The sequence below is a fragment of the Podarcis muralis genome, chromosome 9 (assembly GCF_964188315.1).
Source record: "Podarcis muralis chromosome 9, rPodMur119.hap1.1, whole genome shotgun sequence".
Lineage (NCBI taxonomy): Eukaryota > Metazoa > Chordata > Lepidosauria > Squamata > Lacertidae > Podarcis > Podarcis muralis.
The window spans coordinates 50,562,572-50,580,149 of NC_135663.1; the positions used below are offsets into that span (position 1 = coordinate 50,562,572).

Genomic DNA, 17,578 nt, shown 5'->3' on the forward strand with positions numbered 1-17,578 from the left:
ACAACTGTAGTACCAATGTATTTGGTAAGCTTAATCATTCTCTTGATACTAAGCATATTTTACTACTTGAATGTGAATTGGGTTGGTTATAAAGAAGCTACTCTGTAACTTGCATCCTTCTATGTATAATCTACAATCTCCATTATATCAGCTTTGTTTATCTGCAACTGCTAGTTATCTGAATTCACTGTGTGTCCTTTAAGTAGCACATAGGAAAGGCAATCCCTAAGTGCATACTGTACCTTTTGATCATTCATTTGCATTGAACTTATTCCTGAAATTCCGGTATATATCTAGTTTCATTGTTAGCTGCTTTTAGTTCTGTTGATTTCACTAAGAAATTTAAGCATGTGCTTAGTTCTCTCTCTCCCCTCATTGAAATCATCTCTCCCCCCCCATTGACTTTGACTTTTTTATTTTTGCAACATCCATGCCTGCTGCCTCTTGCATCTTTATATGGTGAGGGGGCTTTGTCCTCAAACATAGGTTTTCCCATGCCAGATATCTTTGGGAGTAACAGAGTTAGAATAACCATGAAGTTCTTCCACAGACAGTCTCTGTCATTGTCAAAGTCGATTTCAGACTGCTGCGGTTATTCCTGGGGGTAATCAATAAATCATGTCATCACCTTCACCCCTCTCAAAGTGGTGGAAGAAAAAGCACTTCATCATCAAGGAAAAAGCATCCCCACTGCTACAAATGAAAGGAGAAATGCAGCAATCAATCCTCTAATCTGAAGCCTTAAAATTTAAACATCTTAACAAGATGTAAAGTCATGACTCAGGAGGGGGGCGTAATGCATACCAATACACTTGGCTCCTTGGCAGATGAAAGGACTCCTCAGCCTTGCAACTTATTATATTACAGGATGCTGCTTACAGTGAATGTTTCTTGCTCTCTGCAGGAAACTCTAGCTGATGAATGTGAGCTGAAGATTGAAATTAAGAGGTGGTTGGCCCTAAAGATTCTCCTTAAGTTTTGATAGTAGAATCATATCACATTCGGCAGCACATATCACTGCTGAAACGAAGGCAGAATTAGAATTAATTTCTTACAGGGATTTTGGTAGGAAGAATTCTATAGAGAGCCAGTGTGGTGTAGTGGTTAAGAGCAGTAGATTCGTAATCTGGTGAACCGGGTTCGCGTCTCCGCTCCTCCACATGAAGCTGCTGGGTGACCTTGGGCCAGTCACACTTCTTTGAAGTCTCTCAGCCCCACTCACCTCACAGAGTATTTGTTGTGGGGGAGGAAGGGAAAGGAGAATGTTAGCCGCTTTGAGACTCCTTCGGGTAGTGATAAAGCGGGATATCAAATCCAAACTCTTCTTCTTCTTCTTCTGTATGATATTTTAATTCAAGTGTGGCCAGCCAATAAATGTCATCTGACCTGAAGCACTTGGGCAGCTTTCTTCCTAAGGAGAGATGCCTTTTCAAACATGAATTGCCCATCTGTCATCCATTCTGCAAGCTCCTTTCATGTGGGAGAGGAACAACACCTTTGAAAGTGTACATCATCCAGGTGTGACCTGTCCAATCGGCACTTTCAGAGCTTCCTCTTCTCAGGTGTAACGTTGTCCAGTGCTGGGCAGTCTCCTATCTGTGTCGAGTTTGGGAGATTCAGACTGGGGCATCTGACATCCAACCCAATCTGCACTTTCAGAGGCATCTCTTGGGCCACTAAGCCACATAAAAAACCAGCCCCCCAGTTGATTTGCCCTGTCTGTGGTTTAGTAACCTTTGATAGCGCAAAGGATAGGTTCCTCAATCCTGTCCTAACTGCTAGGTGTGGGGGCCGATTCACTTGTTGGCCAAGTTGAATGGGGCCTTTGCTCTAACTTGGTCCTTAGACGTTCCATTTGAAAGGCTTGTCAAGCACACTGCTTTATAGTATTTCTCAAATAGAATGTGGTGGCAAGCTTGAAAGGTGGGGAATATTCATTTGTAGCTAAGGACTTGGAATAATGCTGATGGGAAACTGTTATCGGCAAGTTAAATAACGGTGCTAGGCTATGAAGCTGATTAGTTTTGCACAAAAACCCTAATGAAAGTATGCAATACATTGGTTTTCCACTAGTATGTTGGAACCTACAAGTGGATCATTCCCAGACCTGAGATTGGTCACATCAAGGGCACCAGCATTCCCATTTTCTTTGTTTGGTGGGGGTATTGTTTTTTTGGGGGGGGAGAAGTGGGGAGATTGTGATAAGATGCAAAGCAAGATAGTCCTCCTTTACCTTTAATGGTTGTATAAAAGAGAATTGTAGTGGCGGTAGCTTTTTTCAGCCCTAAACAGCAAGATGCACTTAACACATTCTCTCTTCTATGTAATTGTAGGTTGGGGTTAAAGGGGAGTCCTGGATCTAAAAAAGTGTGGTGCTATTTCAGTAAATAACAATAAATGACTTGTGATGAAACGAGTTACTCTGCTTCTTGCCTAAGATGCTTTTCAACTTGACTGTGACTTTAGAGCTTTGTGTATATGCTTTTCAGATTGATAGAACCTAAAACAAAGATTTTCTTCCTTCTTGCCTACTTAGGTGTTGACTTACCAAGAAGAACAGTAAGTCACCACCTTGAGGAGAAGGCAGGGTGTGTATCTGCTGCAGTATCTGACGAGTCCATGGCCGGAGACAGTGGTGTATACGAAGCTTCTGTAAAACAGTAGGTTTAAGGCAGAATTCCATTTATCCAAAACTAAAATTTGAGCATCTGGCTCTGTCATGTCCAGGCATTTTGCAACAATTTGAAAAATAGTATGTGGGGCTGAGTCGAAACAATTTATCTCATTTTGTATTGGTTCCCCACTCCCTTTGCTCATTTGGGTAATTGTAAACACCTTCTCCCTATTTTGATGATGAGCTTCCCCTGCTGTTTCATTGCCCACACAATCCTCAGCCTCATTTGCCCACACTTACCGGCTATTGAAACTTATGTCATTTTGTCAGTAGCGTCACAATGCTGCATCTGACATGATGGTGTCACACAGATGCCACTTACCAAAATAATGTGAGTTGCCACAACCAGTCATATTAGAATGCAGTGTGGATGAACCAAGACTGTGGATTGAAAGGACAAAGAATTTTTAAAACTGCACAGAAACAAACATCAACCAGGGGACCAAAGGAGTACTGTATAAGAAACAAGTATAGCTAGGGGTTGCGGGGTTGTAATCTTTTGGGTATTTTGAAACCCTTGGCTTGAAGGACAGGTTATAAATCTGTAATAATAATATAAAAGGAATATCAACTTTGCAAAAACCATACTGCATGTCCCTAATTTAAATTTAATAGTGTACTGTTGAAACATCTGAGAATTCAAAGGCAGGATTAAAATATTAGTTTTAACAGTAATTAACCTACATGCAGACCAATCTGAATCTCTTTTCTTCACTGGAGCATCTGCAAGGGCCCCCGAGTGTGTTCACCAAATGCATAAGGTAACATCACCTGGAGCAGAAGAGGGGACAGAGCTGGATCAGCTAAGGATCCACTGGAACTTAATTAAGGTGGTCTAGTTACTGGCAATGGGCCTGATCTGAGCTTTTCTGCTGGGCCAGCTATGGTTTTGTTGCCTCATTCTGCCTTGCTTCTGAGAGTTAAAATTGTTCCCATAGTTGGCCTTTCATTCATTCATTCATTCATTCATTCATTCATTCATGTTAGCACAGAAAGAGGAGAAAGAAGATACTACTTGTAGAGACTGAAAAAAATAATCTAACATCCCAATGCAATGCTTTCAAGAACAGAGGACTTTTCATTTGTGGTTTTTTTTAAAAAAAGCTCTTTCTTGTTTCAAAGCATAATTCTTTATAATAATCAGAACAAATGACCTAATAAACACTGAAGGGTAAAACACAATTTTATACAATTTGAGGCCAATTGCAAGCATGCATGAATGGGGGAGTTTCTAGTCCTTGTATTGATTTGTTCTCTCTTTGTGCATGCAAGCAATTATAAACGATGATGACCCTTCAAGGGAGGATCCTGAAATAATTAGCCATTAGTGAGATCTACCTTAGCAATACTTCCTTCCTAGATCCACAAGGAAGTAGCTGTTTTCTGTCATCACTTTTTGACATTACATATGAAACGGAAAAATCCTAAGCATTGACTTGAACAGTGCATTTGGAACAATCTTACAGTTTTGGTATAGAATAAATAAAGTATATTACTGCTCAAAGGTATAAATGTTGGTCTGCTGTGGCTATTCAACCTCTTTTCCTCTCTCCTCTAGACCAAACGATAGTGAAGAAGTTGCATATAGTGAAGATGATACAACAGTTCTAGAGGCACCTCAAGTTCAAATAGGACTCCGGTAAGTCGGCGCATGTGAAATGTCAGGCTATTTCTTGACTTCTGCAAATGTACTACAAGTGCCTGATGCAGGGTTTTGTTTTGTTTTTGTCTCTTCTTAACAGATACGATACAAACAGCTCAAGTTTTGTAGTCATTGTGGGGCAGTTACAAAATCTTCATGCCCTTTCTGTATCCCCTGGCTCCAAAGTGTAAGTAAAGTAATCCCCGGATTACGGTTTATCACATTTTTTTGGATCCATGGGCGTATTTAGAATTGGGAGAAAGTGCTGTGGGAACCCCCTTTTCTGGTTGCTTATCTTTCACCACCTCCCCACAAACATACTCCCCACAGACATACCAAAAGTCAATGATCTTTGCTTTTCTGAGGAAGCTGGGTTAAAGTTGGATCCACTAGAATTATTTAAGGGGTTTTTTTATTCTGTAAAGGTTGATGTCTTATTTCTGGACTGGATAAATACTCACATAGTCTTTAAGAAGATGGCGGTGGTGGAGGAGGAAGGAACCGTACGGATGCAAGATTACACTTTCCTCTTCACACCAAAGCCCTGTCATGTGACCCCGTCCTTATTTTTCCATTCCATTTCAACCTTAGGAAGTTGTGTGCTCCTTCTCTGCGTCACAGAAGCACCCATCTTCTTTCTTTGCCAAGCAACAAACAGTGCCCTGCCCCACAAATAAACAGGAATATAGGAAGATATTTTTAATACCTGTGAGGTTTCAAACTGTGCCTATACACAACATTTTCAAAAGGTGGTCTCAGAGCTATAGGTGAACCCAGCTAAGGTGGCCTTTTAAGTTCCTGTTGCTTTTTGGCCTTACCTAAAAAGGACACAAGTTTCTATAGTTTAGCAATGCCCCATGCATGATATATGCCTGGATTTTTCTAACTATCAATTTGACAGGCAAGCAGAAAGTCTTCTCCAGAAGGAGCTGACCTTAAACTGACTATACCTTTTGAGTTGTATCTGAGATTCGTATGCTACCTGGAGACCATTTTAAACATTCATTGTATGTGTGTAATGCATTTGCATTTCAAAGGGAATGGAGTTTCACCTTCTCACTTGATAAGCAGAGCAGCGCCTTTTTGCGAAAGCATGAAATGCCTCTTTTACTGGGAGCACTTGTTTCCGTCAAGGTAGCTTAATTTGTGGAAATATTTATGTACTAACAGGCTGCTTTCTACATCGCAATATGGTCTGGGAGCACTCCCACAAGACTTAAGCTGTGTACACATTACCACTTACTCATGCTCCAGCTCATTCCCACCACTGGGAAACCGAGTAAGCGTGACAATAAGCCACAGTCCATAGGTATCTTGTAGCCTCTTGAAAAATATTCCCAGCCTGAGGCACTTTCCCTCAAACCAGCTTTCACCCAATTAGAAAATGGAAGCTGCAGTTAAGCGGAGGTATGTACAGTTCTGGATGCCATTGCATGTGCACAGGTAACAGCTTTGGTGAATTGGGAGTTCAGCGTGGGGAAACAAACCAGGTAATAGGCATCAAGTGACGACATCCCTTCCCCCTCTCTGGTTTGTATAGAAAAGTGAGAACAGGACTTGAAACACAGCGGGGAGAAACAACCTCACTGCGTTTCAAGCGACTAATGCAGTGTTTCCCATACTTGGGTCTCCAGCTATTTTTCTTGCTTGGACTACAACTCCCATCATCCCTAGCTATTGAGGGCAGTGGTCAGGGATGATGGGAATCGTAGTCCGAAAACAGGGGGAGATCCAAGTTGGGGAAACACTGCACTCATGTGTACATGGCCTTAGGTAACACAATGTGGAACAGAGAGTGAGAGAGTGCTCCAGCTTGGTTTCTATTTTATCCCTCCCTGCTTTGTTTTCAAGCACGCAGTGTTGTGCAAGGAGCACTCCCTAGTTGCTGAGCTGTATTGTGGGATGAAGCAATATTACGAGCATTCCTTTAAGCTTAAATTGTGTGCTTGTGGCAAATAAACAAAAGCAGCTGTTTGGGGATAGCAGGACTAGCTATTTTCCGAACTGTAGATGTGGATGGGGTTGATAACTGTAAAAAAACTGGACCATAAAAAGATTGGTTGACATGATTATATGAGTTGAAGATACCTGAGGGAAAGTCTTGGGATTTTTTAAATTTTATTTTAAATAATTTCTTTGCCACTTTTCATTTAAAAATAAATCCCAGGGCAGTTTACCAAAAAATAATAGTAATGAGACAATAGAAATGAAATAGTGAAACTCCACAGTTACAGTCCCACGGTTGCTAAAAGGTGGCATCAGGAAATGCTTGTGCAAAAAGATGGGTTTTTGGCTTCACATAAGATAAATAAGTGTCTGTGAGAAAGGCAGCATTTGTAAATAACTTATTTTGTAGCATGATCAACAGAATTGTTCCAGAGGTCTGCATTAAAAAGTAATAATAATCCAAGAGCAATATGAAGAGAAAGTGGCCTTTGAAGTAGATTACTGACCTCACGATTTCAACTGGTCATTGGGGTACAGGAACAATAACAGAAATGTTAGTGGGAATTGGACAACTTTATATGAAGGATTGAAGATTGTGGAAACTCCTGCTGGCTGCTGGGGATTGTATTCACATGCAGCTGGATTTACACTGACATTTCGTCACCTCTCACTGGAAACGGTCAAAACGAATTGTGTGGAGGGAGAAATGACAATTTGTATGTGTGAACCAGCACTCAGAACCTGCTAAATGCTCTTAATATTTCTCTCTTCTCCTCCATTTTCTGCCACTTATTCTCCTTTACTTCTGTATTTTAATCTATGTGTCAGTATTCTGTTTACAATTCACAACGTTTCATTTCACTATTTCTTATTTCATTTCAAACTCTCAAATTTCTCTGCTTTATTTTTCCTAGCCCTTTTTGCATCTTTAAAAGACTTTTCCAACTTTCTAGCATATCATCAGGATAGTATTTAGCAGCCTAACACATCCCCTGCTATTTCCAGTAGGATAACGGACTCTACAAATTCCATCTGTGATTTGTGAGCTCTTCTTAACTCCCACCCACTCTTGAGTTTCAGCATTTCCATTTCAATAATAATAATAATAATAATAATAATAATAATAATAATAATAATAATTTATTATTTATACCCCGCCCATCTGGCTGGGCTTCCCCAGCCACTCTGGGTGGCTTCCAAAAGAATATTAAAATACTATAATACATCAAACATTAAAAGCTTCCCGAAACAGGGCTGCCTTCAAATGTCTTCTAAAAGCCTGGTAGTTGTTATTCTCTTTGACATCTGGTGGGAGGGTGTTCCACAGGGAAGGCGCCACTACCGAGAAGGCCCTCTGCCTGGTTCCCTGTAACTTGGCTTCTCGTAGTGAGGGAACCGCCAGAAGGCCCTCGGTGCTGGACCTCAGTGTCCGGGTAGAACGATGGGGGTGGAGACGCTCCTTCAGATATACTGGACCAATTTCTATTTCCACTTTTCTTTCTTTTCCCCCTATTTTTCCCAATGGCCGGGTTAGGTGACACACCTTTACTATTGACATCTACAGTATAAGGCAGTGGGCACCGAAGTCTCTGCAGTTGAACAAAAGACTTTTCCAGGAATAAGACATTTCTTTTACAAGTGTTTTGCACAGGGGCTTTGGGATACTTGTTTGAATCCTCTTCCGCATGTTTTTTCTTCCCACCTCCTAGGTATTTTAGAGTTGCAGTTCTTCCCTCTTCCGCTGACATCAGCTGTCTTTTCCGCACGAAAGTCCACTCTGCTGCTGAAACTCTCTTATTTAGTGAGATGTTCAGAGTAGCCATTTCCCAGGCCTCTTTGCAGCAGAAGACTTTGAGAGTGGATGTCTGCTCTGTCAGTAAAACTCGCTGGGAAGAATGCCTAGTAAGTATTCTTTATTATTGGCTTTGTTTGATGTTCTTTTGTTTTTTCTCATGCTGATAGATAGGAGGCTTCTGAGGCATGCATTAGCAACCTCCGCAGGACTTAATATATTCATCTCTGATATGGGATGATTGTGGAATTTAGATTCCCTTTTGATCACAGTATTACAGAGGTAGACAATTTGTTCAGTGCTGAGGGCTTCATTGAAAATGCATCATAAGCCTGAGGGCTGCAGCTAATATACATATTTTAGACACATGTAATAAGCATAATTTACATATGGTTTTAATCGATGTAGTCAACGGCAAGCTACAATGAGCTTTGCAACAAAATAGTGTGCTCCAAGCACGGCAGCCTTTGGTTCAGCCTCTCAACTCAATTTCAGCTTAGAAGTTGAAAACAGTAAGAAATTTTTTTGTGGGGGGGATTTGCTACTATTTGCATTTTTTCATCAGATTCTTCTACATCTCTCTCCAGCTGTGACAACTAGGAAATTTAATGAAAACCGAAAATCCTTTGTTTCTAGCAGATATGCAACCCACATGGAGTAGTTATCCCTTTGGCCCTAAAAAAATTGCGTAACTTTAGGTTGCAGGTAGATGGACAGGGTTCAGTTTTTGTTGCTTTTATTTTGACTTCCTGTCACATTCACAGGCTGGGAGGGGATGATGGAAGATTGGAATTGAACCTACTAAAAACTTAAATGCCAAACAGTTGGTGCAATTGTTGTGCTTGCAGGAAGCAAACTTTTGTCTACCGGACAATGTTTTTGTTCTTTGGCTATGGAGAGTGGGAAATGCCCCTCCGCAACACAAGCACACAGGTTTATTTATTTTGAGAGGGTAGAAGCACTGGAATGTATTTTATGTTTGTGACACCTGTTTTCACTCCATGGCTGACACGATTCTGTCTTACTGTGGCTCTCAAAAGCCCCATTGACATGAACAAGAAACACACGAGTTAAATACTTAAAATACAATTTTGGTGCTGATGCAATTTCCTGGCCTACCTTTTATGTTGATATCTGACAGCATTGACCCACAACACACATCAATACAGAAATGATGTGCAGCCTACAAAACTGCAAAGCTAGTAAGTTTCTTCCATTCGCCTTTGGAAGAAGGTCTACTAAAGTGCCTTATACCAAATTGCTCCATGGAGCCCAATATTGCCTACAGACAATCTTTTTCCAAGACAGAATTTCCCATGCCAGGGAACTGAGCCTGGGAACTTGTGCAAGCAAAGCATGGGTTCTGTCACTGAGCTCTGGCTCCTCCCCTACCTCAGTGGCAAAGGTGCATCAAACAAAATGGTCACATCCCCCCTGGATAAGAGCACCCTGGTAAGAAGCTGGTTGCTCTGTTTTTCTTTGTGTTTCTCGCGCTATCATTGCCTCAGTAACCATTCAGTGGATAATAGTATAACGGAAGCATATTGATTAATAAACATGGACACTGCTAGAGTTTAAAATGATGGCGCCTGAGGCATGTTGCGCAATAGGAGCCTGAATTTTCTTTTCTTGCATATAAAACCACATTCTTTCCTCGTGATGGACTGATGCCAGGGGTTTTTTTTGCCTCAGGCACCAACTTAGTACTGTTTCTTGCATGGATCTGTTATATTTGATTAGATTTACAGAATTTAAACTACTATATATATTTATCTTTGTGGGTATGCATTGTCTGGTCCTTAATATTTCTAGATTACAACACACACACACACACACACACGTGTCCCCTTTAAATCAGGTTGTCCCCACATTGAGGGAAAACACAACAGCAGCAAAAGACTGGCTGTTACCAACCAGTGAAGAAGATCTGGGTCCCAGGGCATAGTTGGGACTCCTTTTGTGGAGTCCTTCTGAATCCCAGTTGCTTGTGGGTTTCCCACAGGTAGTAGTTGCTGTGAGAACAGGATTCTGGGCTACTGTAGATGGGCCATTGTCCTGTTATTATGTAAGAGGTACAGGAAGTTAGAGGTATTTGAGGAGCCAGTGTAAAACCTTGTTGACATATTTGCATTGTTTCATCAGGGAAGGGGTGGTTGTATCTATTAAAATTACTGTTATTTTTTACTGATTTGATTTTCTAAATAACCAATGAATTATCATTTCACATTTCTGTGCAGGCTGGAACTCAAATAAGCCTGGCAGACTTGCCATGTTCGGATGAGACTTCTACTCTCTGGTATAACTTGCTGGCTTACAAGCAGATTCCTAGGAAAAAGAATAAGGAACTAAAGGAGGATCCTGTATATGTACCAAACAATCAGTCGCCTGGCTCCTTGGACCTGGTGAGCAATGTGTGATGACTTCTGAACAGGAGACTAGAAAAATAGAAGCGGCAACGGTGAAGCAATTGTACTGTCTAATTATTTGCTCCCTCCTGCTGCTTTTGTTAGCTGACTGCCATATGGCCTGAGTGGAGGTGTGTAATTTGGCTTCTAAGAACCAAATCTACCTTGCAAGGGGGGGGGGGGGACACCTGCAAGCCGCATGTTACCACATTAAAAATTCCCTGTGCATAAAAAACACAACACTAGCTCATCATGGAGAAAGCTTAGGTTACTTTCCACAGTGTTACTTGTTTTGTTTAACAAAATTTGTATTGTATTCTGTTCTTTTTTTAAAAAAACAACAACCCACTTGTAAGCAGTTTGCAACAATATAAAATAAACATTAAAAATGGTTGATGGAAAACAGTTAAAAACAAGCATTAAGATATTCAAAAGATAATTAAAATCAACAGAAGCTAAAGAAAAGCTCAAAACACATTTAACCTCTATGTGTCTGGATAGGCTTGCCTAACCAAAAATATTTGAAGCAGGTTTTGAAAAGAGCACAGTGATGGTGCCTGTGGAATGTCAATAGGCAGGGACTTCCAAAATGTAGGCCCTGCCCACACTAGAAGCTGGACGCAAGAAGCAAGGCCAGAATGAGGATTAAGGGGCACCTATAACAATGCCAGTTCCACAGGTCGAAGCAGTAGAGTGTGTGCATATGGCATGAGGTGTTCCTGCAAGTAAACTTGAGGACTTTATATACTAATAGTAACACCTTGAACTGGTAGCAGTGCTGTTGTTTTTACATGGAGTTCAGTTATTCAATACACACACACACACACACACACACACACACACACACACACACACACCTTCTGCCTGTACTTGGACACCTATTCTCAGCTACAAAGTGTGCAATTATACTGGGCCTGCTTGGATTATCTTCTTTCCTTGGTCTGCTATTCTATGTGTGATGAAAAGTAAGAGCATATACTGCCTAATCACATGATTGCTTCCTAGATTTTACCTGAAATGACAGCTTACAAGATCCGGGCCTTCCTGCATTGGATTTAATGAATGTGTTGTCTTTTATGAACATTATGTTCATGTACGATTGTCCCGCTTCAGCGACGTGGGAAGGGAATGAGCATTCCTGTTCGCTACTACAAGTCGGGGAACAGAGCCAGAAAAAGTTGTAATCTTACCTGGCTGGTTGTCATTTATGAATGTCAGATACTTCTGTAAAGTTTGCTTTTGCCAACTATGCATAAATGGCAGCTAGTTTTTTGCAGCATACAGTTAATACGTAATTTTGAACCAAAGAACCACAATATATTTCCTTTACTATATCCTTTCTGAGACAGTACATTTTGGTAGGGGGTATAATTTTCACAAGGGATGCATGAATTCTGAAGTCACGTGAAAACATGGTGTCACGTGAGCAACGAAATATGCTCAGCCCTGAGTTTCTCATGATGTTGCCCTGCTTATGTTCATGTGTTCCTGCAGATGTTTTTATGATCAGTACATTTCATCAACACCTTTTCTGAAAAGTGGATTCCGGTAGAGTGTAATTGGCAGTGCCAGTGTAATTGACAAAGGCATTGTCTGTTCACAACTATTAATAGGGCAGGTTTTATAAGTAACATCGCTCAGTATGTCTTCTAATGTAGATCTGCTTCCAATGTCTCTGTTAGGATGCTGTGTCAGCATTACTGGAAAGGACGTCAGCAGAGCTGCAGGCAGTAGAACAAGAGTTGGCAGAGGAGGAAGATGAAGATGAGGAGGAAGAAGAGGAGGAGGAGGAGGAAGAAGAAGAGAAGGGTGTACAGGAGCCACAACATGTTGAAGAAGACTGGTAGGTTGATTTTTTTAAAAAATAAAAATAATGTTGTTATTTATAAAGCAACATCAAAAACAAGGCTGATCGCTGAAAGAAACTTCTGCTCACCATCTGCTCCTCGTGCATGTAAAATTAACTTCTTACCCTTTTAGACCCCTTGGTGGAGAACTTGCACGTTTCACTTGCTGTTTTCCCTATACCAGTTTCCCCAGTGCTGAAGAGAGAAGCTGTTTTTATTTGTTTGTTTTAAATTGAAGTTGTATTTTGTGTCTTGAGTGGGAAGTGCAGTAGGAATTATGAATGGCATATCCACCACACACGCTTCCACCGTTGAGTCTGCACACAATTAAGATTTCCAGGAGAACCCCACCCCTTGGAATCCCAACCCCCATTTCCCCTGCCAGCCCTGGCACCACACTGTCTGCATATGAGAGGGGAAGCCTGGTGGACATGCATTGGCTCTCCCCATGAGTTTGTGGGTGGACAGCGATGCAGCCAGAAGGCAAAGGCCTGCTCTCTCTCTCTCTCTCTCTCTCTCTCTCTCTCTCTCTCTCTCCTTAATAGCATAGAAGCTAATGACTTAAGGGACTACAGCCCACTCCCCATGCGTAAGAACCTGTGAGACCTGTTGGATCAGACCAAAGGTCCATTTGGTCCAACATCCTGTTTCCCAGACAGATGCCTCCAAGAAGCCTATAAGCAGGTTGTGAAGGCACTAGCTCCTCCCTTTTGTTTCATGCTATTTAGTGACATAAAACAATGAAGATGGGTATTATCTCTTCTTTGAAGCCAGCCTTGCATTGTCCACAATAAATGTCGAGTTTGGGTGATTCATCTTTCAGTAGAGATGTTATTAAATGTGGCTTAATTGCCTTGTGTTAAGATCTCACGTAAAAAAAAATTAATGCAGGTAGAGTGCCCCCCCTTCATGTTAATATAATCTTGATATCTGTAGAGAATGTGAAAAGAATTAGTCTGTATTTGCTAGTTCTACATTTGCTGGTTAATAATCATGAGAAAGGTATCTTGCATCTCTCCATTAGAACCATCTGTGGATGTCAAACGTACTGCGCTTTTGTCAGAATGTTCTAAGGGAACCGATTTGCAACAGACCTTTCTGTTTTTCTTGGAGCGGATGACTAATATAATGCATTCACATGTCGGATCATGAAAGCGTTGTACTGAAATTCTAATCTACTTCTGGCTGAGATAATGTGTCGATAATAATATATCTTTTGTACAGGGTTCAGATCCCAGGCATGCCAGTATTTTTTCTTTTTCTTTCCTCTTTGCGGGCCTTGTCAGTTTTCAAGGGTAAACTTGGGTTACTTTGTTCTCACAGGCTAGGAATGCTGGCAGAGGCATCCAGTGAGATTGTGACAGAAGAAGAGGGCAATGTTAAAGGGGCAGAGGGAAGCAGATACTCAGATGACAACAGATTCTGCCTTAAACTGGTAGAGGAAGGTGAAACCAAGCACAGGGAAGACAGAAAACATGCACACGCGTGTCACAATGAGCAAGCAACGGCACCACCCATACTGGTGAATATTTTAGATTGTTTCTCTAATGCACCACAAAGAAGACACTGACATCCTGTGGCTGTGTTTGGTCAAGCAAGGTGGTGTGTTTAAAGGCAACAGTGTTTGTCATAAGGAATCTGTTTATTGTTTTCAGCCCTATGTTAATCAATGAAGGCCTGGTTTGCATGTAACATTAAACCGTAATTCAAAACAAACCATAGTTTATGAGCACATAGCTCCACTGGAAAACAAGCACAAGCTGGAGTCTGGCTAATTGTGGTGCCTGGACCCCGTCATGTGGTTTGTTTCCTTCCAAACAACGCACAATCAAAAGCCAAGGTTTGTTCTCATGGTTTGGGGCAGTGCACCAGGAGTGGGAGGGGTCTGCATGCAGTGAGCACCAGCACACCGCTTCTTCATGTTATATTTTTATGCACGAACCTGGCCAAAGTCAGCTCAGCGTTTATACTCTCCATTGATTTCTAACAGGTTCTGTCCCCTCTGGCAAAGTGATCCTTTTTTTGTTTTGATATACAGCAAAGGGGAAAAGCAGAAAAGAGATTCTTAAGTCCTCAAGAAAAGCATTCAGCTTGCTAGTTAACATTTAATGTTTATTTGGGAGATTATTCATGTTTAATAATGAATGTATTAAATATTTAATAGGCTATTTTAATGTTTAAGCTATACTTGCATACACGGATGGTTTAATATTTTTGTTTTTGCATTTGTTATGAAGTTTTAATAATAAGGGCTCAGCGCTTCAGAGCAGTGCAGGAGAATTGTGTGTTGTGTGTTTAGGTTGCAAGCTTTAGTCAAAGAATTGGTGGAATTAAACAATGAAAAAGCACTTTTGATCAACTAAAAAGGTGTCTCCCAGTTAAGGAGGCAGCACCTATGGGGTGGGATCCAGACCTGATCTTCTGTGAGCAGAAGGACTCCTCCTATGGAGGTCAAATGGACCTAGTGGAGACTCCCACTGTGTGAAGTGGATTCTGCTGTAGGCAGAAGGAGTGGGAGAGTGATTTTCACCAATTCCCCTTTCCCCTGCAGTTCTGAATGGTCCTCCACCCCTCTGGATTAGGGTTTTGTTTTGGTTTTGGTTTTTGCGAGGGGAGGGGGAGAGAGATTGGAAGGGAAGAGAGAATATCACCCCAAATCAGCTCTGCCTCTTCCGCTAGTTCCACTTTATGCAACTCAGGATCCGACCCACTAAAAACAATTACTTTAATTACAAAAATTATGGGTGGCAGGCAGCATCTTCAAAGAGGCACTCCTCTTCCTTTTGCATGAAGGGATGGCTTTTGAAGCATGTGAGTACAGTATCTGTACTTTGATAAAGCATGTTCTTGCTCTGATCTTGAACTGCAGCCTGGTTTTTATGAATGGCTCTGCCTGCTCTCCTTCCTCTTATTTTTTTATTATTTTACTTTCCATATAAACAAAGTGATCTCCAAGTACTAGATGATAGTTCCTTCTTAGCACCACAGCTGCTCCTTTGGAAAAACCAAACAGAAATAGAAGATACTGATAAGACCTCCTGGTTGCAATGTCTCAGAATATGTTCATTGACTAGAATCTGTTTGATACCCCTTACCACTGATGGTAGGAGGCTAAGTTTCCTACATTTTTTATCATTCTGCAAAAATAACATACACATTTAACAGAAAGGATTGGTCCACGTTCTTGTAGTACCCCACTGAGAATTTTAGCATAATTCACAACAGTAGCCAGTTCTGGTTACTTCCATCAGTTCATCTAAGACTTGGAATTTAAGTAAAGGGAGGAGTTGTTGTTTTAGAATAGGGAATATGTTTTTTCTCCAGTATTTGTTTCACCACCTCTAGAGAGGACAACAGCATTCCTGCAGTTAGCAAACGGTAGGCCTCGCTGTGAGTGTTAGTTTTAAACAGACAATATGACTTCATTTACTTAAAATGGTCTCCAGCTTTCATTCTCCTGCAAGGTTTTTGTTTCCATTAGTAAAATCAGAGACTTCTAACCTGAGGTCAACCTTTTGTCCCTTGTTTGAGCCTGAGTCACAAGCCTTTAATATCAAGTACAATATGCGTAAGGGAAATCATTGTTAATTAAGATTCACATAACATTCAGGCAGGTGAGTGTGTGATGCTTTGTGCAGTAAGATTCACACGTGTCCCACATTGAAATAGTACTTTCTGTCTATTATTGCTGAGTGGTGCATTGGATTCTTTGTCTTTATCGTAACTAATTTGTGCCAGAATGGGAGGGAAAGCAAGCTTTGTGGGGAGGTTTTGGTTTTAAGGATTGAAAACAATGCACAATATCCTCAACAGGTTGATAAGGAAACGAACACAGAAGACAGACGTGAGGGTGTGGCTGTACGACCCAAGGACAGAGCCGGCCTCAAGTCTCAGCAGCATCCCTTTGTCAGGAACAGCATGATAGTGCGCTCACAAACTTTCTCTCCAGGCGAGCGGAACCAGTACATCTGCAGGGTAAGACAAAGAGTGTTCTCCGCGAGGTCCCATTAACTAAAAGACTCATTTAACTTCTTTGGCAGTAGCACGCTACTGGCAATGAGCCATATACTGACAACCCGGCATCCATCTCTCAGCTGCTAAGCTATAGCAAGCTTGTCACTCTTGCCTGTGGACTTTAGAATTTGCTGCTTGCCATGAGCGAGCCTGGAGCTTGTTGCTGCTGTTGACATCCCCCTCACCCCACCCCACTGACATGAACACATTCACACTTTGCTATATAAACAGCACAGTGGTACCTCGGGTTACATACGCTTCAGGTTACAGACTCCGCTAACCCAGAAATAGTACCTCAGGTTAAGAACTATGCTTCAGGATGAGAACAGAAATTGTGCAGCAGCGGCACGGCAGAAGTGGGAGGCCCCATTAGCTAAAGTGGTGCTTCAGGTTAAGAACAGTTTCAGGTTAAGAACGGACCTCTGGAACAAATTAAGTACTTAACCCAAGGTACCACTGTACACACTTACTTAGGAGACAGGCTGCACCCAGGTATTTAAAGCACAAGACTTCTGCCAAAGAATCATTGGCACTGTAGTTTACCCCTCACAGAGCTACAATTTCCAGCACCCTTAACAAACTACAGCTCCCAGGATGCTTTGGGGGAAGTCATGTGATTTAAATATACGAGGGTGCACACAGGCCTCAGCCTGAAGTCAGTAAGGCTTGCTTCCAAGTGTGTAGGATTGCACTGTAATTCCATATGCCAGGAGTGGGGGGCCTTTTTCAGTCTGAGGTATGCGTGCTCTCCTGGGCAGTCCTCTGGTGTCTGTGTGCCAATGGTTGGTGGTGGTGGGAGGCCCAAAAAATGAATGCAGGATAACACACCTCACTTCACATGTGTACTACTGGAGTGTGAACTGGTGGTGACTGATCTGGAAAAAGATATTGAGGCTGTAGCAGATGACTCAGTGAAAATTTCAACCCATTATTCAGCAGCTGTGAAAAAAGTGGATTCCATGCTAGGGATCATTAAGAAAGGGATTAGAAATATAACTGCCATTATCATAATGCCATTAAACAAAGCTATAGTGCAACCGCACTATGAATACCATTCCAGCATCATAGAGTTGGGAAAGGTGGAAATAAGGGCAACCAAAATGATTATAGGGCTGGAGCAACTCCCCTGTGATGGAAGGCTACAGCACTGGGGCTTTTTATTGTAGAAAAAAGGCAAGTAAGCAGGGAGGGGGCTCGATTGAAGTTTATAAAATTATGTGTGGTGTGGAAAAAGTAGATAGGGAGACATTTTTCTCC

The 17,578-nt window shown here is 41.5% G+C and overlaps 1 protein-coding gene across 3 annotated transcripts in view; it reads left to right on the plus strand.

The window, feature by feature from the left end:
* The window catches only part of WWC2 (WW and C2 domain containing 2), a 113,521-nt gene that overhangs the window by 84,013 nt on the left and 11,930 nt on the right, over positions 1–17,578 (plus strand). For all 3 annotated transcript variants that reach the window (XM_028744406.2, XM_077934218.1, XM_077934217.1), the window contains exons 12-19: positions 2,537–2,660; positions 4,233–4,313; positions 4,417–4,503; positions 7,973–8,165; positions 10,293–10,457; positions 12,143–12,303; positions 13,631–13,829; positions 16,121–16,282. In XM_028744406.2, the coding sequence (XP_028600239.2) occupies positions 2,537–2,660; positions 4,233–4,313; positions 4,417–4,503; positions 7,973–8,165; positions 10,293–10,457; positions 12,143–12,303; positions 13,631–13,829; positions 16,121–16,282 (1,172 nt within the window). The remainder of the gene's footprint in view (positions 1–2,536; positions 2,661–4,232; positions 4,314–4,416; positions 4,504–7,972; positions 8,166–10,292; positions 10,458–12,142; positions 12,304–13,630; positions 13,830–16,120; positions 16,283–17,578) is intronic.